General features: G+C 43.0%; 2 protein-coding genes across 4 annotated transcripts in view; one reads left to right on the top strand and one right to left on the bottom strand.

Moving 5' to 3' along the window:
* The window catches only part of LOC138783493 (uncharacterized), a 58,204-nt gene extending 50,678 nt beyond the window's left edge, over nucleotides 1-7,526 (bottom strand). The window contains exons 1-3 of one of the 2 annotated variants that reach the window (XM_069958262.1): nucleotides 6,648-7,526; nucleotides 2,922-2,978; nucleotides 1,768-1,836 (exon numbers count right to left, since the gene is read on the bottom strand). In XM_069958262.1, the coding sequence (XP_069814363.1) occupies nucleotides 1,768-1,836; nucleotides 2,922-2,963 (111 nt within the window). In that variant the 5' untranslated portion in view covers nucleotides 2,964-2,978; nucleotides 6,648-7,526. The remainder of the gene's footprint in view (nucleotides 1-1,767; nucleotides 1,837-2,921; nucleotides 2,979-6,647) is intronic. The other variant, XM_069958261.1, reaches the window with a different exon arrangement.
* BAG1 (BAG cochaperone 1) lies at nucleotides 7,151-23,400 on the top strand. 2 transcript variants are annotated; one of them, XM_069958264.1, is made up of 7 exons: nucleotides 7,151-7,452; nucleotides 12,674-12,802; nucleotides 14,880-14,962; nucleotides 16,722-16,835; nucleotides 17,961-18,068; nucleotides 19,730-19,792; nucleotides 20,564-23,400. In XM_069958264.1, the coding sequence occupies exons 2-7, from the start codon at nucleotides 12,700-12,702 to the stop codon at nucleotides 20,651-20,653; spliced, it is 561 nt and encodes a 186-aa protein (XP_069814365.1). In that variant the 5' UTR covers nucleotides 7,151-7,452; nucleotides 12,674-12,699; the 3' UTR covers nucleotides 20,654-23,400. The 2 variants fall into 2 exon arrangements, with proteins under 2 accessions (XP_069814365.1, XP_069814364.1); XM_069958263.1 differs by having other exon boundaries at nucleotides 7,151-7,550.
* The last annotated feature ends 266 nt before the right edge of the window (nucleotides 23,401-23,666 follow it).

Here is a 23,666-nt window from a genome sequence, read left to right as displayed (position 1 = left end):
CAAACTAAGGTCAGGAGAGGCGCTGTTTCTGGATAAAAGTGGTCATGTATTTCTAAGTGTGTGTCTGTCTCTATTCACTAGTATAAAATCTACAGAGCACCTTGCTGTTTCTGTAACTCCCACACAAAGTGAACAGAGAGAGTTCAACATGTGGAAATGCTGTAAGTGTCTAAAGTATAAATACCCATTTAAAGAGGAACTATCACCACTTCTGATATGTCCGTTGTAGGAAATCCTTGCTTTCCCATAAAACTGCTGATGAACCTTTACTGCAGACTCTGCCTTGTGCCTTTCCTGTTATACCTTTCTAAAAATTCATGAATAAACCGACAACTAGGGTAATATAAGAATGTTAATCAGTAATACCTAGCTGCCAATTTGTTCATAAATGTTAAGTAGGAATAGCAGAACTCTACATTGTACCGTTCCTATTAAAAAAAAAAAAAAAAATAGATAGATAGATACACCAGACTCTCCTTTTGAATTTCGGTGGTAGATAGAAAACCATCTGATCACTCAAGAAGTACACACAATCCTCCACATTAATCCCTTTAGGTTCCATCAAGATCACCCTATACCACCTTCAGAACTGTTCAAATTACACCAAATCTACCATATCCTCAAATTCTCCAATGGCAAGGTAGCACCAGCACCTACTCACCACTGCATATCTGCCATTCAGACCCAACTGCGAAAGGAATAAATCTCAGGACTGTAGTCTACCCTCAACTCCCACCTTCCGCATGACCAAACTTGCCTTCATTGTCAAATGGGAAATGGATCTCACTCCTACACTTACCACTGCTGCAAACAGACCACATAAGGAAGCTGTGAAGTAACCCTTATGGAATGCTCAATGAAGGTACTACATAGGGTCCTCACGCATAAATTCCACCAGCATGTACCCCTGACCCGCTTCCTCGGTTGCTCGATATTGGCAATACATTACATACTTGGTGGACCTGCCCCGTGCACTCAAGCTTCTGGGATTGAATATTGGCAAAACTCTCCTCCGGACTCTCCTCCCTTCCCAAAAGGCTCTCCGCACTCCCTTCACCTAATTTAAACAACATAAGTTACTCCAATATGTTCTCACGGTCACCAAAATTCATATAGTGGCTAAATGGAGATCCCTGATGCTGGCTGATCAAGCAATTGTTGACAACCTAATAATGCTGTTGCTTCGCCCCTATCAGGATTTTGCTCATCAGGCTGCAGGCTGATAGGAACGAAGCGCTTCACTTCCTTCCTACTGTATGGCTAGATTATGCAGCCTCTCCAACTCATTTTGCTCTACTACCATTTATTGTAAACACAAAGGGGGAGATTTATGAAAGGGTGTAAATATACACCAGGTGTAAACTGCCCACAGCAACCAATCACAGCTCAGCTTTCAGCACTGGTAGAATAAAAGAGGAGCTGTGATTGGGTGCTGTGGGCAGTTTACACCAGGTGTATATTTACACCCTTTCATAAATCTCCCCCAAATTATTTCAATAAAATTGTTGGACCCTAAAAAGATACTCCAGAATCATTATATTATGCGGAATAAGATTATATACTAAAATAGGTCAGAAAAAGTGAAAGTTCCTCTTTAGCAAGCAAAGAAATATTTTTCATTGATTTTATTCAAATTATTTTGGAGGCTCCCTTTAACGTGAATGCTAAGAGTAAATTTGAAATACAATATATGCCCTATTTCAACAAACAAACCTAAAGTACAAAATGAACAACCAACAAAATTTGTTAACCATTAAAAGTTCTCACCTTCTTGTGCTTGACGCCCAAAAAGTGACTTTGAAGATTTAGTGCTGAAGCACACGAAACTTGACATAGCTATACAATAAAAGGAATTAAAAAACAAAAACAAACACACATTACAAATTATAAGTAACATTCACATAGTCAACAGTAATATAGATAGTTTAAGGCACAGAAAGGAAACAAGTGGAGTTGCAGCTGAAAAACTACAATTCCAACCATGCTTGAACAGCTTAAACTTCTGCTGTTAAGGCATGTTGGGAAAAGTAGTGTTACAACAGCTGGAGGGCCACAGGTTAAGGGATCTTGATGAATCCATGCTTTATCACGAGCTGTTTCTGCAGAATTATGCTTTCAATGTTATGGCTAATCAGTGAACATTAGCAAAATAAGAACACTGCTGCACTTATTCTGTTTTCAGTCAGACACAATGCTCTCTGCTGACATCTCTGGCCGAGACAGGTCTCGGTTTAATATAAATCCCCATAGAAAACCTCTCCTGCTTTGGACAGTTCATGTTTTGGCCAGAGATGTCAGCAGAGCACTGTGGCAGACTGAAAATAAAACAACATTTCCTGCAGGACATACAGAGGCTGACAAGTATGGGAAGACTTGAGATTTTTTTAATAGAAGTAAAATTACAAACCTATACAACTTTCTGACATCAGTTGATTTGAAAGAAAAAGATTTTCGCTGGACAACCCCTTTAAATAGGACTTTACCCCTTTAAATAAAGACTACTGCTTTGCACTATACAATCAATCTATAAACAGAGCTTACCATTATACAGCAGAAAATCTGTGACACCAGGGATCAACATGAATGAGGTATGTATAATGCACCACACTTCCGGGCCTAGCGTAGGTGGGGGGAAACACAGGGGAGGGGGCCATTCACATACATAACACACATTACAAAGTTGTATAACTTTGTAATGTGTGTTATTTTGTGAATTAAAGTTTAACGCAGCACTACCCCTTTAAGGGTCATCAACCCATACACAGAAATGTTAATGACCAGGCTACCACTTACTTATGACCCCCCTCTTACATTTGAAGGTAATGATTTTGTATTCCTTTAAATAGTGCGTTTATTAAAAATAAACAGCTAAAGAAATTGTATGGAAGTTACAGAATATTTATAAACTTATTAAGTCTTACATGGCAAAAAAAAGCTGGTTCTTCTGGACTTTGTTCGTCCATCCTTATTCTTCCACCCTTAAAGAAATAAAAAAAACAAAAAACAACACGTTAATGTACAGTAACTGTTTTAAATATTTTACTGAGACATAGTGACATAAGTCTGTTTTTCTGTAGTATAAAACTATCACAATGCTGAGAGAACGGCCTTGTCCTCCTATAAATGACTCCACCATAAACCACGCCCCCCCCCAACCACTAGATGATCATGGCAGCACTCACTATACTGGTGAAAAAGTTTACTCCATTAGAGTGAAAGAATATGAAGCAAAGACAGCATAGCTTTGACATCTTCAGGCCATGTTCTGACCGCTGGGTGACCCATCCTTTCACGGAACAGAGGTGAAGATAAACAGAGGGTGCCCATGCCTGTGTCATGGGCAGTATAAGGTATCTGACAGGTTCTTGGGGCCTTCACATGCCAGCCCCAGGCTCTGACAGGTCAGCAGTTTAAAGGAGTTACCCAGCGCTACAAAAACATGGCCACTTTCTTCCAGAGGCAGCACCACTCTTGTATCCAGTTTAGGCTGGGTTTAGCAACTTAGTTCCACTGAAGTGAATGGAGTTTAAAGGGGTAGTGCGGCGCTCAGAAATTATTCACAGAATAACATACATTACAAAGTTATACAACTTTGTAATGTATGTTATGTCTGTGAATCGCCCCCTTCCCCGTGTCCCACCACCCTCACCCGTGTACCCGGAAGTGTTGTTGCATTATACATTACCTGATCCGTGTCGAGGGCTGTCCGCCATCTTGTGCCAAACGTCATCTTCGGACAGACGGCCGAGTCGCTGCCGCCCGTCCCCCCTCCGCCGCGTCACAACTGTGCTCAGCCGCGATTGGCTGAGCACAGTTATGCTCAGCCAATCGCGGCTGAGCATCGGATGACGCTGCAGAGGGTGGCCGGCATTCAGGACAGTCGAAGCTGTTCGCCGGCCGCCCGAAGAAGATGTCACTCGCTGAAGATCGAAGACGGGTGTCGGCACGTGACAGGTGAGTATAGCGCACCACACTTCCGGGTACACGGGTGGGGGTGGTGGGACACGGGGAAGGGGGCCATTCACAGACATAACATACATTACAAAGTTGTGTAACTTTGAAATGTGTGTTAGTCTGTGAATAATTCTTTACCGCCGCACTACCCCTTTAATTACAAACCTCACCTAAACTAGAGACAAAAGTTGTGTTGTCTCTGGAAGTGGCCATGTTTTTGTGGAGCTAAATAACTCGTTTAATGCTGATCCTCCAACTGCGCTCACCCACTTACACCAGCCAGAAAGGGTTGATGAGACCAGGCTGTCAATCCCCAGTGTATGGGCAGGAGAGCATGGCTGTAACTATTTTCTGTGACTGGAAAATCAGTCATGGCTGCCGCAAATAAAATTACTTTTCAGCTCTGCAGCATCGCATAGAATTGGAGAAAACAATACCGGGATTCTGTTATTTTGATTTGTCAGGGCCCAGGGACCTACCTCACAGATTCCCTGACATGTTTTCTCATTTGATTTAAAGCGTAACTGTCATATTTTTTTTTATTGCAGAAATCAGTAGTATAAGCGATTTTAAGAAACTCTGTAATAGGTTTCATCAGCCAAAAAAGCCTCCTTCTGTACTCAAGAAGCAATCTCCCAGCCTCCCCCCCCCCCCGACTTCTTATCTGTGCATTATCAGGCAAACACGTCTTCATTACAGAGAAGCCAGTGAAGACGGGCTCTGCTCTCTCCATTGTAAGCCTATGAAGGGGTGAGGGGCTGAGGGAGATGAGGGAGCAGGAAGAGGTGACATGAAGGTCAGCTGTTTGTAGACTCTCTGGGCACCTAAACCGCAGGATTCTGGGGTCAGAAAGGTCAGTGCTTATCTATGAACTTACTGAGAGAAGATTGCAGGGTGTTGTGCTTTGCAGAAATACTCCGTGCTCAGTCACTCCTAACAGCCCCTCCCCTCTCCATAGCCACATAATGGACACAGAAATCCTGCTGCTTCTGCAGTGAGGGGGGAGGCTGGGAGATTGCTTTTTCAGTACAGAAGGAAACTCTTTTAGTACATAAAACCTATTACAGAGTTTCTTAAAATCGCTTGAACTGTTGATATTTAATGTTTTCAGAAAAATGGCCCTGAAATGACAGTTACGCTTTAAAGGAGAAGTCCGGTGAAAATTTTTATTAAAGTATTGAATGACCCCCAAAAGTTATACAAATCACCAATATACACTTATTACGGGAAATGCACTTACTACTGCATCAAGGCTTCACTTCCTGGATAACATGGTGATGTCACGACCCGACTGCCAGAGCTGTGCGGGCTGTGGCTGCTGGAGGGGATGATAGCAGAGGGATGCTCAGTGTCCCTCCAGTGTCTTGTGTCCCCCTGCCATCATGCTCCCCAGCAGCCACAGCCTGCACAGCTCTGGGAGTCGGGTCGTGACATCACCATGTTATCCAGGAAGTGAAGCCTTGATGCAGTAGTAAGTGCAGAGAAAAAAAGCACTTTATGGGTGCCTTCACAAATACCGGATCCGCAGCGGATCTCACTTCTGCGGATTTGCAGCAAGATCAGCTGCAGCAGATCCAGTATTATTCACCCTTATTATAGCACATACTCCCTCTGCGAATATGTGCTTTAAACCCCCGCTGTCCGCAGCCCTGCCGCCGCATCCCCCATCCCCATCCAGCAGCCCGCATCCCCCCATCCCTGGCCGCATCCTGCAGCCGAGAGCATACAGTACCTGCTCGGCAGCGCGGCTGCAGTGAGGCTGCTGGCTCCAGTCCTGCTCAGATCAGGTAATGTATGCTCTCGGTGGCGGGCTGCAGGATGCGGGCGGCGGCAGGCTGCTGGATGCGACGGGGATAGGCTGATGAGGCCGGGGATAGGCTGATGAGGCCGCGGATGGGGGGGGGGGGGGATGTGTTTGGCGGGGCTTTAAGCACATATTCACAGCGGGATGTCAATCCCGCTGCCAGTATGTGCTATCATAGGGGTGAATTATACTAATCTCGCAGTCCGCTGTGGATCCGGTAGGTGTGAAGGCACTCTATAAGCATTTCCCGTAATAAGTGTATATTGGTGATTTGTATAACTTTTGGGGGGCAATACAATAATAAAAATGTTCACAGGACTTCACCTTTAATGATACATTTCTATATTGTAGACATGATTATGGGGGCAGCCATTTTTCCTGTTCTCTTAAATCAATGGCCACCTTCTTTGTGTCAGCGAGATATGAGGTGATCTTTTGACACATGGCTATGGCTTGGGTGAAGTCCAATTCTAGTGTGATAATGTATCAGAAAAAAAAAAACCTTTACACACATTTTTTCTTTTACATTTTTTTCCCCATGAAGGCTTTTCCTTGGAAATAAATTTGTAGAATTAAAATCTTATAACTGCACATGCCTGAAAACAATCATATGTTATAAGTAAGACTTTGCATTTCCTGAGACAGTATTAATAACAAATAATAAGTTAGGGTACAGATATAAGGCCCTTAATCATGCTCCTCATCTCCACCAACTAAGGATACTTCTCTTGGGCCAAAGGCTGCTTAGGCATGCTGGGAGTTGTAGTTTTCTAACACCAGAGGATCTACAGATTACTCCAGCACACCTGTCCGTCTATAAACCTTACGGTCTCCTATCGCACATGCAGCAGGTACCGTGCCGTGTGGACACACTTCCTACACTACTCACCAAGTATGAGAGCGAAGCCCAAGAGCTCCAAGGACCCGGCAGTCTCTCTCAAAGACCACAATACACACTCATCTGGAGACAACAGAGGCAGAGGAAGAAAAAAACATAATCTCCATGGGGCTGCGCTTGTGTGTGTTATTATCGCTCGACCAGCAGCTGACAATCACATTGCGGGACCATCGTTTCCACTTCAAGAAAATTATCTTCGACTTCTAGGTATCTACTATTATGTCTCTAGTTTAGAATTTGGGTCGCCATTTTTCCGGAGACCCCTATTCGTTGTTGACTAATACGCTTGTGGAAAGGTCGTTCTGCGGACAAAGTCATTGAATGAGAAAGCGACCTCTTGTGGCCAGTGGGGATGACGTCTTTCCTGTGCAGTATTACTATTCGTTTCCGGCTTCGATGGGGGCACTTTGAGGTGGTGGACCAGGAATCCTTAGTGTTCTAGTTCCGCCTTGTGCTATGTTTAGCCTGGTTTTGTCTTATGTAGTAAAATAGTCTAGCCGCCCTCTCATATAGACTGTTCTGTACGTCGTACTAGTCAATGTGAATGCAAAGTAATATTTTTCATTGCTGAAAACCGCGACATGGCGTGGGCAGCCCTTGCCACGCAAACATTTGTGAAGAGTCACATAAAGGGACCGCATGAGAATACAACTTGCTAATAGAACTCAGTGACACTGATGGGCTCGGAACACGACGGCGTCAGTGGCGGGAAAACCCCCCTCCCCCCCAATATTACATATGGACGCGTTATAGTCTGACTGCGAGAAGCCGGAACTGACGTTTCCCGGCATAGGAAGTAAGCGTGACAGCAAGCCGCAGCGTTACTTGTAGCGGAGTGTTGTGCGGTGACAGTCATGGGCTCTAACGACGGCTTGGTTGTCACCATCACACACGGTAATATATCGCATTGCCCGGGGGCGGCCCGTTAGAAGCCAGTGCATGTGTAGTCAGCTGCCGTGCCGGGCGGCTATAGGGCAATGTGGAGGGAAGCTTCTGTGCAGCCATAGAGGCAGGTGGCCCGCAGTGTCCCCCTCCTGTCTATTAGGTGACATACCCCAAGCTTATGAGTTACCCCCCAGCCGAAGCATAGGCCAGTGTTCCCCCTGCCTGGGGAGAAACTATAACTCCCATCAAAGGGAAAGGCTGGGTATAGGACAGCTAGTTGTTGGTGCCCCCCTGCTGGTCTCAGACTACATAATGCAGTGACAGACATTTCATTTAAATTAGTCCGCTTGTATCGGTTATCGTCGTCATGATTGTAATTCTCATCATGCTGCATCAGATATGTATTGCCTATAATCTCTCTCCTTAAAGGGGTTCTCTAGCAGCAATATATATCTGTGTGTATATATAAATATATATATTTTTTCCTGCCCTTTATAGAACATAATAAAGAGCCTATTCTTACCTAACTGTGCTCCCCTGAAGTGGTCCTGCAGGGTTTTTGGGTCCCTCGCTGGAACTGGCGGTAGGAGCATATGAGACGGACTCATCTCAGCAGTGATAGACCACTCAGCCAATCACTGACTGAAGCAGGAACACATTATGGCCAGTGATTGGCTGAGCAAGCTGTCACTGCCGAGACAAGTCGGTCCTGACCGCTCCTGCCACCACTTCCGGCAGGGGACCCAAAGATGATGCAGGGCAACAATATATAAAAAATACATTTTAAATTGACTGTACCACCAGGCCCAGGCTGAAGCACTGGAGGCGGGCCGATCCACCCTTAGCGGGAGGAAACCCCCGCCCCTCTATGATAGGGTTCCATTGATTCTAATGGAGTCACATCATAGAGGGGCTAGGGTTTCCTCCCACTAAGGGTGGGTCGGCCCGCCTCCATTGCTTCAGCCTGGGCCTGGTGGTACAGTCTTTTTAAGGACTGGAGTACACTTTTAAAGGGAACCGATAAGATTGTGCTCATAGGGCTCCCAGTTGCACCCTAAAGATCTACTGTGCAGCTCTCCTAGCATACCAGCAGCATCTGCAGTGGTAGCTTTACATTTGAGAAAAAGGAGTTTTATTCTGGCACACAGGGCCAGGACTACCCCAGTCCTGGCCCTGTGTGCCAGAATAAAACTCCTTTTGCAACTAGTCATCTGGGCAGGGAGACTCTCTATCATTCAGTCAATCATCCCTGCACTGCAAGCTGACAGGCAGAGAGCCCTGACTAGTCACAGGCAGCTCCCGCCCCAATGACTAGTTGCCACCCCTGTAAGGCTGCAGCTGCTAGCCTCGGGGATCTGCACAGTAGATCTAAACTGTGCTGCAAGGAATCATGTCAGCACAACCATGCTGATTGGTTCCCTTTATGCTGGTTTTACAAATGGTAGTTTTTAGGAAAACTGCCACTGCAGTTTTTTTTGCCAAAATCAGAAGAGAACGGGAAAGAGACGTACAAGACCTTCCTTTATATTTTCCATCCCATGTGAACATACTGCTGGCTTTGACACAAAAAAAACAGCCGTAAGTGAAACCAGCATAAGGCCAGTTTTGCACATACAGTATCACAGTGGATGTGACGTTGAGTTCCCCAGTGAAATCCGCCGAATCCTCAAAGACCTGTGTTGTAGTTGCAATGTCCAGTAGCTGCACAGTGTCTGCAACAGTAGAGACACTAGCTATTTGACATTACATGATCGGAACTTAGCCCCCTCCCCCCCCCCCCTCCCAGACACACACATACATCATGGAAGGTGTTTTTCAGAGAGATGTGGAATCAGGAGAAGTGGGTGACAATGAACGGAAGGTTTCAATCTCTTTTAGGCTGCGTTCACACTACCTATATTTCAGTCAGTATTGCAACCAAAACCAGGAGTGGATTAAAAACACAGAAAGGATCTGTTCACACAATGTTGAAATTGAGTGGATGGCCGCCATTTAATGGCAAATATTTGCTGTTATTTTAGAACAACGGCTGTTATATTGAAATAATGGCCGTTATTTACTGTTATATGGCGGCCATCCACTCAATTTCAACATTGTGTGGACAGAGCCTTTCTGTGTTTTCAATCCACTCCCGGTTTTGGTTGCAATACTGACTGAAATATACTGACTGAAATATACGTAGTGTGAACGCAGCCTTAGAGATAAAACGCAAACACACCATTTTTGTCACTTGGGGTCTTTTTATGTGATTCACAGTGTGGTAAAACTGACATGTTATATATATTCTTTCAGGTCACTACGATTACAATGATGCCCAATTCACATACCTTTTTATTTTACTACTTTAAAAAATGTAAATTAATGTTCTTAAAATTGCCCTATTCTGACTTAACTTTTTTATTTTTCAGTCTGCGGGGCTGTAAGGGCTCATTTTTGCGCCATAATCTGTCATTTTTATTGTTACCACTTTTGCATATATGTGACTTTTTGATCACTTTTCATTCTATTTTTTCTGAGATGTGATCATCAGCTATTTTAAAAAAGAAAAGAGAGACAGGGGCGCTCCCTGGTGCAATATTGCGGGCGTTCTTCTGGTAGAATCAGTAGGGAGGTGAAGGTTATACAACTCACCTGAATAGATTGTGCTAAATTATAGGCACAACTCTACACAACGCTTCTACTGGTATGTATGCAGTAGTACAAAGTTTCCAAGAGATGATCCTGGCAGGGATCAATGGACCGATATACCCCCTTAGGCTAAGCGTAGATGACTGGTTCCAATACACACTTAGATGGTATCGCAGTAATGATGTCACTGTATATGACATCCATAAACTGGAATATATAGTGACATCATTACTGCGATACCATCTAAGCGTGTATTGGAACCAGTCATCTGCGCTCAGCCTAAGGGAGTATATCGGTCCATTGATCCTTTTTTTTGCACTAGCACCATTTACCATGCAGGGTCCAGAATGTGTAAATTTAATAGTTTTGTACATTTATTTATTTATTTATTTTTTTGAAAAATAGGAAAAAGAAGATTTAAAGCGACTCTGTACCCACAGTTTGACCCCCCCCCCCAAACCACTTGTACCTTTAGATAGCTGCTTTTAATCCAAGATCTGTCCTGCGGTCCGTTCGGCAGGTAATGCAGTTATTGTCATAAAAAACAACTTTTAAACTTACAGCCCCGTGCCCTACGGGCGTGGCTTGGAATATCTGTGCCCACCACTTTGCACCTCACCCTCTTCATCATTAGGAATGCCACTGGAACATTTTCTCCATGCTGAACATTTACACAGGTGTCTTAACGATCCAGCCCATGTGCCGGGCTGACACAGCTGACTAATGGTGCGTTTACACGTAACGATTATCGTGCAAATTTGCGCGATAACGATCGCAGCCCGGCCCCCCGCTCATCCGCAGCCCCCTGCGCCGGCTCGATCGCCACCCCCGCCGCCGCTCTGATCGCCACCCCTGCTGCCGCCGCTCCGATCGCCCCCCCCCCCCCGCCGCTCCGATCTCCCCCGCAGTGACCATACGTTACCTGCTCCGCGTAGCAGGTCTTCGACATCCCCGACTCCCCTCTTTAGTGCACTGATTGGCTGAAGAGGAGCCAATCAGTGCTGCCTTGCATTTATTGGCTGAAGAGGGGAGCCGGAAATTTAAAACGGCTCCCCTTCAGCCAATCAGTGCTGAAGAGGAGGGCGGCGCAGGGGGCTGCGGTTGACCGTGGGGCCGGGCTGCGAGCGGAGGGCTGGGCTGTGAGCGGAGGGGCGGGCCGGGCTGCAGGCGCGCGATCGCAAAATGATTTTTCCGTACGATTTATCGTACCGTCTAAACGCTGATCGTTATGAAAAAAAAATTGTTACTCCGACATCGTTAATCGTACAATCAGGCCAATTATTGTTTTGTGTAAAGGCAGCATAAGGGTCCATTTACACGGAAAGATTATCTGACAGATTATCTCCCAAAGATTTAAAGCCAAAGCCAGGAATGGACTATAAACAGAGATCAGGTAATGAAGGAAAGCCTGAGATTTCTCAACGTTTCAAATCTATTCCTGGCTTTGGCTTTAAATCTTTGGCAGATAATCTGTCCGATAATTTTTCTGTGTAAACGGACCCTTATAGTAGGCAATCTGCCTAAAGCATTCCTAATGATGAGGAGGGTGGGGAGGAGGGACAAAGAGGTTGTGTCAGCCTTATGCATACACAATCTAGGCCACTCCCGTAGGGCACGGGGCTGCCAGTTTAAAAGTTGTTTTTTAGAACAATAACTGCATCACCTGCCAAACGGACCCCAGGACAGGTCTTGAATGAAAAGCAGCTATCCAAAGGTACAAGCGGTTTAAGGGGGGGGGGGGGTCAGATTGTGGGTACACTTTAAGCTTTTATTATGGAAATGATCGATTTATATTAACAAAAACAAAAACATTTTCAACACTTTTTTGGTCCCCTCTATAAGCAATACATGCAGTACATACAGTATATACTACACTGATTCATTAACTTAGGACGAGATTGCTGTAGCCTGCTGTAGGCAGGCTGAATCAATTGGCAAGTCAAGCAGCTCCAGGAGGCCTTAAAGAGGACTTAGGCTGTACTGCCAATGGATAGGCACCATGCAATCTTATTCTGTGGAACTGAACCAGACCACTGAACTACTAATGAAATGTAAAAAAAATTCTGCTGTCAGTTTTGACAGCTGCATCTTACTGGTTAAATGGCCAGCAAGGGAATTTCTCTGAGGGGCATCCTGCAGCTGCTGATGGCAGCTGGGAGGCTCTGTATGGAGCAGGCTTGATTCCCAAGCAAACTCTATACACCCTTAAGTGCATGACCATGTACAGTTACATGATAATGTGTTTTAAAGGTTTGTTCAGGATTAGGAGAACATGCCTATTCTCTGAAGGAAACATTAGGAACTTAATAATGCAGCTTTTTATACACCAGCTAGCCATTACCGAATGCTGACTTGCATTAATCTTTGTTTTTTTTAATTCTGTGAAAGGAAAAAAGATTTTTTGCTGGACCCATATGGCCATAATACAGCCACATTTTTTGCATCCACATTACATCCTGACCTGATTATAGTTTGGCTACAAATAATTAGACTTTTTATTCCAGGAAGTGAAAAGCACAAACTTCAAGTTATGGCCAAAGAGGAGAACGATGAGCCTACTGTTGAGGACATGGCATTGTGTGTGGAGAAAATCACAGGGGTGCCCCTTGCCTCTCAGAAACTCATATACAAAGGTACATTACTTTTATCCTATACTAGAAAATGTACCCAGAGTATAAAGTTTTGTCTTTTTGTGTGTTCATTGGCTTTGTTTGGGTGTGATGACCTGAACTAACAGCATCACAGATCACTATGATTACAATAGTTTAGGTAATTCAACCCACAATCAGTGCACATTACACTCCTGCGAAACTGGGTTATTAGTGCAACAGAAAAGGTCTTCTATAGAGATGAGCGAAGCAGATTTGTTTTGCTTCGTACGAAGCAGAACTGATCTGCGCTTATATCCCTCTGGCTGCCATCTCCGACCCAGTGCAGAGGGAGGATACTGCTTGGAAAACATGGATACAGCCATGGTTGTATCCATGTTTTCCAGGTGGTCCCCAGGTGGTATCCTCACTCTACACAATGCCGGCAACCCGAGGGATATGAAAGCAGATCAGTTCTTGTAAAGTTCAATATTTCATCACACCCTTTAAAGGGGTTGGCCACTTTATAGTAAAATAGGTCAGTACAAAGTATTAGTAAGTGTACTTACTGTATATAGTGACAGCAGCTCCCTATTTACTTCAAAGAGCTCAAATCAGACTCCACTTCACCAGGCTGGGCTGCCCTGCTCTGTTTTGTTTCAGTCCATAAAATGGCTGACATGGAGGAGCATGTGACCATGCCCTGTCCCCTGTGTCCTCCATAGACACATACAGGCTCAGTGGTGGACACTGGGGGGCGGGGCATGGTCACATGCTCCTCCATGTCAGCCATTTTATGGACTGAAACAAAACAGAGCAGGGCAGCCCAGCCTGGTGAAGGGGAGTCTGATTTTAGCTCTATGAGGTACACAGGGAGCTGCTGTCAGTATATACAGTGAGTACACTTACTAATACTATACACTGAGCTATTTTACTCTAAAGTGGCCAACCCCTTTATAGTATTAGTAACTGTACTCGCTGTAGTGCCCTGTTCTGTGGTGAGTGTGTCCATAAGATGGCTGATGGGGAGGAGCATTTGACCATACCCCTTCCCCTGTGTTCACATAGGCATATACTTGGGGGCGGGGCATGGTCACATGCTCCTCCATGTCGGCCATCTTATGTACTGACTTACCACAGAGAAGGACAGCACAGCCTGAAGGAGGGAAGTCTGCTCTATGAGGTACACAGGGAGCCACTGTCAGTAAAGGCTGTGAGTACACCTACTAATACTGTACACTGAACAATTTTACTATAAAGTGGCCAACTCCTTTCAGGTAGGTCAAGAATGTCTAATAATGACTGATAACAGAGAACAACAGTGAGCAAGTGCAGTATAGGTCTGGCAAGGTCAGGGTTTTTATGAAAGCCTTCCCAGACACCCAATGTGCTTATAGGGAATGTGTCATCAGAAAATGACTTATTGATCAAATAATTTTTTATGCTTAACCTATTTTTAAGAATTTTTGGTGATGTTTTTTTTTCTCCACATTATCTATGTTAGTATTTATATTCTAAAATAATCCTGAGATCTTGCAGTTTTCATTCTTATCACTGGGACTAAAACTAAGTTAAGACTTCCTGTTCTGTCTGGTGACAAGAGGAGGCTGCTGTAAAGTGATGTGCTTAGCATTACAGCGTCAGGTGACATCAGTAGATTGATAGCATCAATACAAGACAATAGCAGCTCCCTGTGCAAAGGGTCACAGATCATGCTCAGTAATATCTCACATTCATCTCAAGAGGACAGACTCTGTTTATTGTCATCTATTTCCATGAGCCTGGCTGTAAAGCATGTCACTAAATGGTTGTGTCAGTACAGTACTACAAAGGTTAAAACTGTTTTGGAGCTCCCAGCGCCATAATGATACATGATGCTAGGAGTTCCGATGCACACCGTCCATATTTATGGGCGTGTTCATGAAACGTGGAAATAAGGCCTATATGAGGAAAAGTATTCACACACAGATGGAGATCTGGCAACAATTAATTTGGGCCCCTCTGTTTATATACAGTGCCTTCTTTTTAAGTATATTGTCAGTTACGTGTAGATTAAACAGGTAGACTAGGCAGTAAAAAAAAAATTAGTTTTGTATTTAATTGTGCATTGTTTTCCATGCAGGGAAATCACTTAAGGAAATGGATCAGACACTTTCATCGATGGGTATCAAGAATGGCTGTAAAGTAATGCTCATTGGAAAGAAGGTAAATTTAGATTGTGTCACCTTACTTGCATATTGGTTTAGTATGTCTGGTAGTAAAATAGTGAGTATTACTGTAATGGATATCTTCTGTTTCTATGGAGTGAGTACATTGAACAAAAAAAAAAAAAATTCCTACCAGTATGCTATATTGCTAGACATAACATTCTAAACATGGGGCTCCACTGTCTATAACCTCTGCCGAACAAAAAATTGAGCAACATCCCTTCAGTTTTCTTCTGCAGAGTAGATAGCTTGAAGTTTTATTGTGCAGGGAACTCTGTCCCTTCAAAGAATCAACAGAGGTCCAGGGAACCATAGACTTCCATTTCCACTATGATTATTAAACCCTTTCATTGGAGCTATATTTTAGGGTGGGTACACACAAAATGGAATCAGAGCGGATTTCTTTCTGCCAGTTCGCAGCGAAATCCGATTCCCGTACTGTCAGTTTGAATAGGATTACATACTCGCAGCGGAATTTTAATTCCACTGCAAGTATGTAAACGCCATCCCTCTTAACCTACAGTGGACCGCTGAATACTTTACCAGTCCGCACTCCTGCTTGCTTCTGTGGCTCTCGGCCTCCTGATGTCCCGCTCAGCCAATCAGTGCGCTGTTCAGACACTGATTAGCTGAGCGGGACATCAGGATGCTGGGAGCCACAGAAGCAAGCCGGAGTGCGGACTGGTAAAGTATTCACCGGGCTGACCGGGGTTAAGGGGGATGGCGTTTACATACTCCCAACGGAACTAAAATTGCACTGTGAGTATGTAATCCTATTCAAACTGACAGTACGGGATCTGCTAGTTCACCCTCTTTGTCAGGTCCAAGTATACAGTAGTGACAGGGTTATTTATATACATACAGATATTAAAAAAAAGCCCAGGAGCTGCATTAGCTGCTCCATGATTGGGTGTCATAAATAAAAACTTACCCGACTCATAGTAGCTTGTGGCATAGTAGCATCGGGGGATTACGTTAGTAACACTTAATAGGAAGGATAAAATGCAAATTATATCGCTAAAGACAAGAAAATGACTTATATAAACTTTATGTCCGCTTGTTTCCCGCATTGGGAAGGAGCTACCTCATAAACAAAAAACATGAAACTATAGGGAGCTGTGGTACAGTGGTAAGTGTACTGTCCCTACAGCAGTAGGTGGAAAATTCGTATCCCCAGAGGGATGATCCAGACAACAAGTAGGTGTCACTAAAATATAGTAAAATAGACTTGTGATTCTCATGTATGTTACAAAGTTGCAGAAACATGACCATATTTTAACCCTTTTGCTGCTGGGGAAGTTTTCACACTTTAATTTTACATTGTGTGGCTGTAATAAGGGGTATTACAGTCTCTCTGCTGCCAGGAACAAATGGTCAACCACCGCCTTACTCATTTTTGTAGTGTTTTCATAAAGTCATCATGCATCATTAGAGAAATTACTATTTGATGTGAAATTTTATAGGGCAACATTATTGTAAGTTACTGCATAGAATTGTAATAATGTGTTTAATTTTTCTCCTATTCTGTAATTTTGGTTAGAGAAAATTTTTCCCCAATACCAGAAGTGTCAAATGTCTAGAAGTGCAAACTACACATACCCCATGTAAATAATGTGATATTTATATATACTGTATTAAAGTTATTTTAAAGTTTTATATTGTAAAAATCTCAAACTGCTATTGTTGGAGTTCACCTGGAACATTTCATGTTTTGCTTAGTTTTTTCCATGGTTATAATATGTACATATTATCAACAGAATTGTCCAGAGGAGGAATCTGAATTAAAGAAGCTTAAAGATTTGGAAAAATCTGTTGAACAAATAGCAAGCAAGCTAGAAGATGTTAACAAGGAATTATCAGGCATCCAGAAGGTTATGTTAAACCTATGTTGTGTTATAACCATATACTTTTTGTGGGGAAAAAGCAATGAGCTTTAGCACCAGGAGAAGTGAACCTTAATATGGTACATAATTAGTGTTGTTCTGTCAAACGAAGAGATTTAAGTAGCAGCACAAAGCTATATTTTACTTTTTACACAGGCACACCGCTGCCTGATACAAAGACAATATTTGTTGCTTGTTAAAAGGATCCCGTAACATTGCCCAATTGCGGAATTGCTGCTGTTGCCCTTCACTTCTATTATTGTTGGCAGCACATCATATTTTACATGAGATGTGCTGCTGAGATGTGATTAAGAGAAAATGAACGAGTGTATGCTTGTTCATTGGTTTATCACTAATCAATAATTTTCCTCTTAAGCCAGTAACAATCACCTTGTGTTAAAGGGGTTATCCAGCCCTACAAAAACATGGCCACTTTTCTCCCTCTCTTGTCTCCAGATTGGGTGGGATTTTAAACTCCATTCCATTGAAGTAAATGGAGCTTAATTGCAAACCACACCTGAACTGGAGATAAGAGAGGGGGAGAAGTGGCCATGCTTTTTTAGCGCTGGATCACCCCTTTAAAGGCTATTTAGACTTCCTGGAAAGTGTTAATGAAGATATTTGGTTTCTCAAGATGGGCTATACATTTTTTTAACATCACCAGTGGAGATGGGTGTACCTTCTGAAATTCGTTAAAAGAGGATTTGTTACGAATCTGCTTTCGATTCCACTTCTGATTCACATTTCCCCCTTACTTTCGCTTAGGAAAGGCATGTGATGGAGCATCAGTGCTTACTTTAAAAGAGCAGATACATCAATCAAAGGCTCCTTGCTTCTCAATCACAAAAAAAACACAAATCAATATGCTTATTTTTTAGACAACAGCTTTTTAAACTGTACCTGTCTCTTTAAAAAAAATTGTGACACTTCCTAAAGCCATATCAAAAGTTTTGATTAGTCACGGTCTGATTGCTAGAAAGAACAGAAAGAGGAGCATGTGGCAGAGCACATCTCTCCCTGCTCTTTGTCTATAGGACTAATAGAGTCATAGAGATTTGCCTGATGAGACCACCTCTGTACTACCTGGTGAAATTATTTTCATTTTCTCTACAGGGTTTTCTTAGTAAAAGTCTTCAAGTTGAAGCTCTTGGTAAGCTTGACAAAAGGATAAAGACAACTGTGGAGCAGTTCATGAAAATCCTGGAACAGATAGATTCCATGGTAAGGCTTTTTTTCCGGTCTGAAACACCAACTAATAAGTTAAAAGGTGTCATCCTTAGAATAGGCCCTGAATATTCTTAGCGGAGGGGGGTGTCCAACTTGGCACTCCCACTGATTAGCTGTTTAAAGGGGCAGCTCATCCTCCATAGTTTATCAGGCACTTTGCCACACTCTTAGTAGTTGCTGTGACTAAGACTACAGCTTCGTCTGGTTTGAGACACAGGCTTGTTAATTAAAGGAGTTATCGGTGACTTATAGAGGACATAGACATAGTTTGGAGTGTATGCTATTACACTTGTGGGATGGGGGTCATCTCTTGGCACCAGCAGTGCCCCCTAAGCCTCCTTCCCACACACATGCACAAACTTTACACTAATGTCAGCCAAACTTGTCAGCAAGGTGTATTGGGTCTACCAAATCTTCATAAATAGATAATATCGGGATGGAGCATGATGGATTTTCACTGCCCGTGCCCTTTTGTTTTGGAGTGATAAACCACCACCAGAGCTGTCTGTTATGTTCCTATAGGGCAGAGGAAGAAGTACATTTTTTATCTCTATCTGCAGCACCATTTTCCTGCAATCCTGTTTTTTATTAATATATTAATTAGGAGGTGTGGTGCACTGGAGGTGGTACTACAGGCCCTGGTGCACAGATCTACCCACCACTCTTCATGAATATTCAAACAGCTCTGTAGTGATGTCACTCACATCACTCATAACGGCAGAGCACCGGATAAATATTCATGAGGAGGCAGGAGGGTGGATTTGGGCCTGTTCTGCATCAATAAGGTTGTGCTGCAGCTTTTGATCAGAGCTTAGACAGCCCTGCAGATCTCAACACAAACAGAGGGACCCGTCTTGCCCCAACAAAAATTGAGTGGTGTAGAAAAAATATAATTTTTTTTAATGCAACAAAGGTATACTTTTTTTTATTACAACAATGTACTAACAAAAAAAAAACAACTCTCCAGAGTACCCCTTTAACAAGCAAAACAACACCACCCCTGTCCCCAGGTTGTGTGGAGTGTTACAATTCAGCTCCTTTCACTTCAGTAGAACTGAGCTGCAGGACAGACTGAGGACAGGAGTGCTACTGTTTCTGGTGGAAAGCAGCCAAGGCTACATTTGCGAACTATCGTATGAATAGGTAATTATTGTGTTATCACTGGGGCCACGTTACTTGGAGCACTAGTGCTTTCCAATGGGGTAACAGTGAGGCATATACAGTTCCATTCACCCTAATAGGACTGACAGAGTTTTTTGTTTTTTTATAATGCTTGTATACTTTGATTTGATTCATACTATACTTTTAAAAGGTAACTAGCGTTTTAACAAATTTTTGGTACTGTGACACACTTGAGACATAAAGTAAATCTGTACGCATCTTCTTCTGCTCTTCAGGGAGAGCTGAGCAGTTCTGAGCAGAAACAAACAGGCAAAGCATTGTGTTGAGCACTTCTTCTACCCCCTTTGTTTCAGCAGTCATCGTTGTTTTCAGTATCCGGACCTCCAATAAACAAAACCTGCAACGTGTCACCATGACATGTCAGATGTTTTTAAAACAGTGGTTACCCTTTAATCCAAATCATCATGATTTATTGTTTCTTCTTTAACTGCAAAACATAATTTAGAAATATTAATTCAAGTGTTGCCTCTCAGACTATGCCAGAAAATTTCAGTGACTGTAGAATGAAAAGAAAAGGACTGGTGAAAAAAGTACAGGTAAGAAAAAAAAATTCTTGTAATCTAACTATGGATGATGGCATGGAAGCCAGGAAAATGACAAACAAATAAAATTCCCCTGTTATCTGTGGTCATCAGTAGTAATGGTTAGAAGGTTTTCTGTACAGACTCCTAGAAGTCTCATTACCGAGCTGCTCAGTTATCAGGACAACAGTGTACTATTATGACCACGAGCAGACAACATGGAGATCTCCAGAATAGCACCGTTTAAGTTGAACATTGAGAGCAATTAATGCTTAGTCTAGACAAGAATCGCCCTTCTCTCTTCGTGATAATTTATTCTTCCTATCGCCGCTCTATGATCTTGTGATACTGTTGGGTCAACCCTCCATGACTGAATCAGTGAACTGTTGGTGCTAATATGTTTCCCTTTGTGGAGGCTTTGGTTTTTTTTAACCATAAAAAATAACAACTTAAAAATGGATTACTACTAGTTAGTTGTGATAGCAACAATATTGTGAGAAATATTGTTTAGTTTTATAAATTTATATATATATATATATATATATATATATATATATATATATTAATATGCAATTTTAGGTAAATACTATAATCATACCCCTTCAAATCCATGTTCCAAGAAATTGGTGTGGAATTTTGGAGTAATGCAGTCCAAATAATGCTTGGATAAAGTTGGGTTTTCTAATGTCCTTGTCCAGGTATGGACAACCTTCTTTCAAAGAGTGATAGATGTGGGATCTGTGCCAGGATAAACAATGACAATTGCTTTTCTTCACTATTTTATAGGGTCTCCTTGCTCAGTGTGACACAGTGGAAGGAAATATCAGCCAAGAGATGGACAAACTTCAGTGCAAGAATCTGGCTCTGTCCAAGTAGAAATCATCATGAAAATGTGCAACTATAGTAGGAGTTGCTCTATGAGCAATTATTGTCAAGGAGATTTGCTCTTTACATTGGAGCATATACCTAGTTTGCATTACTTTATAATTGCTGTTAGAAGTATTGCTATATTTTTTCCTGGGTGAGACCTGCTTCAACTTTCTGTTTAAGACCACACAATATTACCTTTACAAACCAGCAGCATGAATGATGTTGAGAACTTTCCTAATGTACTTAAGCCACTGGGGTTTTCTTCCCCTACACACACTTATTCTTGTAAAAAGCATCCACTGAGGCCTGTGCCTATTCTGGTCAATAAGAGACGTATACATCTCTATGTGGCCCAACCTCCTACTTGTGGGAATAGTATATGTACTGGGGGACATAGAAACTATGCTTTGATCAGCACAGTTTTATCAGAAAGGTTAGGAAAAACCTGCAAATCATTCATGTTACTTTTCTCTCACAAAACAAGTGCAATGGTACTTTAACTTGGAATTCAAGTACTATAATGTATATACAAACTTGTACAAAATAATGCTTTTTACCTCCTTGGGTTGTTAGGAAGGGCTCTTAAATGGCCTGTGTAGCGCCTTAAAGTGGTTGTCTAATTCTTACTGAAAATAAAGATTCTGCGGAGCACATAAATATTTATACTTACACATCCCTCTTCACTGCTGCCAGTCTCCAGGCTGCCCGATGCCTGTTGCTGTTCTATAATTCAAAACTTCCACTGACATGCTATGCGGACAGGAAATGATCACTCTGCATAGGCCCTTCTATATCGTGGCTTGGTAGCGTGAGCTCTTTTCAACTATACATTTAACATGGCAGGAAAAAAGGACTACCATTGTTTTTTTCCATTAAATGGGTTGTCTGAGTTATTTAAAAAATTCCTACTGCTTGTTTTGTGTGTTTGAAAAACATCTATACTCATCTGTTTTAGCCCTACCACAGGCTGCTGCTGCAGTCCTCCCTGCTGGATTTATGTACATGGTTAGAAAAGTGATTTGTTTGTATACCACAAATCAATGCTACAGCCAGACAATGACTCAGAAACCTCCCTACAGCCTGTATATCAGTAGTGATGTCCTAGACACCCAGGCTAGGATTCTCAGCCCCCTAGGCCATAAGCTAGGCATGCTAGGTGTCATATGACATGGCAAGAGAATTGTCACTTTAGGCAAAGAAAGTCATTTATATATTGGATATGGTACCAAATGGAGAGGACTTATTAAAAAATGAATTGAATTCTATAAACCCTTAAAGAGAATGACGGCCCTCCTATAGGAACCCCTTTTTATTGGGGTAACTAAAACCCCTGAATATAGACCTACACCTATACCTAAAACTTTCACTAAGCAGTGGCCAAAAAGTCTCAATCATGGAATCTTTCCCTTTACTGTTCCCTAATAGGACATAACGAAAGGTGTCTGGTGTATAAAAAAAAAACTTTTAAAGGGGTATTCTGGCCACAGTAAAATTTTATAGCGCAATTTGGTGCCTTGAAAATGAACCAAGGCCCCTTGAAAATCAACCAATGCCCCTATTCCCTTACACTGCTGTTTACAATGATGAAAGCTCCCCACTTTCTTTGATGTTTCATTCCTGCATGAATTGCCCACTACGCCAATGACTTGCTGCAGCAGTGACTTGCCTCAGCTATTGTTGGACAGAGCCGGCATTTTCGGCAGGAAGGAAACATCAGAGGAAGTAGCTGGAATGGCACCTGTGGGGGGGGGGGGATGGCAGGTGAGTAAGCTTGCTTTTTTATTTTGACAGCACCCCCAGCCGTACTTTACATTGTGTGCTATGGCTAATTTGAGTGCGAGCACACCCTAATGTGCCCGCATTCCAATTGAGATGAAGTGATGTTCACCTGGCCGATACTACACTATAGGCTAGGATAACTTCTCAGACAGTGGCTGTTGTTTTGCCATGTATGAACATGGCTTAAGGCTATGTTTACTCACAGTTTTTCAACAGCCATTATTCGATACTCAAAATTACGGCCATTGGTTTCAGTACCAAACAACGGCCGTGGTTTAGCATGTTCCAACGGCCATCATTGCAATAATAGTGCTGTTGGTTCCCTTTAAGTCTTTGCTGCTAGCTCCAAAGATCAAAATTATCTTGTAAATAATATCAAACCCTTTTGGCACTGCCGGTAATTTCAGTTACTGTAAATCTAACACAACAGGCCTTCAAACTGGTTTGAGAAACAGAAATCTCTGAGCAACGCCATAAGGTTCTGAGCACCTTTTAGTTCAAGATCACATGCTTTACTTATGTCATCTTTTTTTGTCATAAGATAATTTTTACTGTATTTTATTGTTAAAGTGGCACTATCAGCAGGTTATGCCCAATGAACCTGCTGATATGCCCCTCAAGCTCATTACCTTCTAACTGCAGGGCTGTGAATCATTCATTCTTTTTTTCTCCTGGAGATATGTTCTAATTCTGGAGATATGTTCTAATTGCCCCTAGGCTAATCAGGTGCTTAAGAGCATTTGGAATGTCGCCCGACGGCCTGGAACACCATCTCAGCCTTCCCAGCCCACCCCCTCCTGCGCCGCTCACTATGCATATATGAATATGCATAGTGGGTGGCCCGGAGCAACCCCTTCAGCCCGCCCAGCAAGGCCCCTCCCGTGCTGGGCACTATGCATGTTCATATATGCATAGTTAGGGGCACTGGAGGGGGTGGGCTGGGCAGCACGGGAGGGAGTGGGCTGGGCAGCACGGGAGGGGGTGGGCTGAGGGGGTTGCTCTTGGCCGCTCACTATGCATATAATGCATATATGAATATGCATAATGGGCGGCCCGGAGCAACCCCCTCGGTCGCCCAGCACGCCCCCTCCCGTGCCGCCCACTATGCATATTTATATATGCATAGCAGCACGGGAGAGGGCGTGCTGGGCGGGCCGAGGGGGTTGCTCCGGGCCGCCAAGTATGCATATTCATATATGCATAGTGGGTTGCACGGGAGTGGCTAGGCTGGGCGGGAAGA

This window comes from Dendropsophus ebraccatus, chromosome 2, assembly GCF_027789765.1.
Source record: "Dendropsophus ebraccatus isolate aDenEbr1 chromosome 2, aDenEbr1.pat, whole genome shotgun sequence".
NCBI classification, from domain to species: Eukaryota; Metazoa; Chordata; class Amphibia; order Anura; family Hylidae; genus Dendropsophus; species Dendropsophus ebraccatus.
This window is presented reverse-complemented; position numbering and strand designations above follow the sequence as displayed.

Bases quoted from the DNA above. Each gene is read 5' to 3' on its own strand.
- BAG1 (XM_069958263.1), top strand. From the start codon at position 7,511: ATGGGCTCTAACGACGGCTTGGTTGTCACCATCACACACG. The intron at 12,803-14,879 runs GTACATTACTTT...TTTTCCATGCAG, and splicing joins TCAGAAACTCATATACAAAG to GGAAATCACTTAAGGAAATG. The intron at 18,069-19,729 runs GTAAGGCTTTTT...GTTGCCTCTCAG, and splicing joins TGGAACAGATAGATTCCATG to ACTATGCCAGAAAATTTCAG.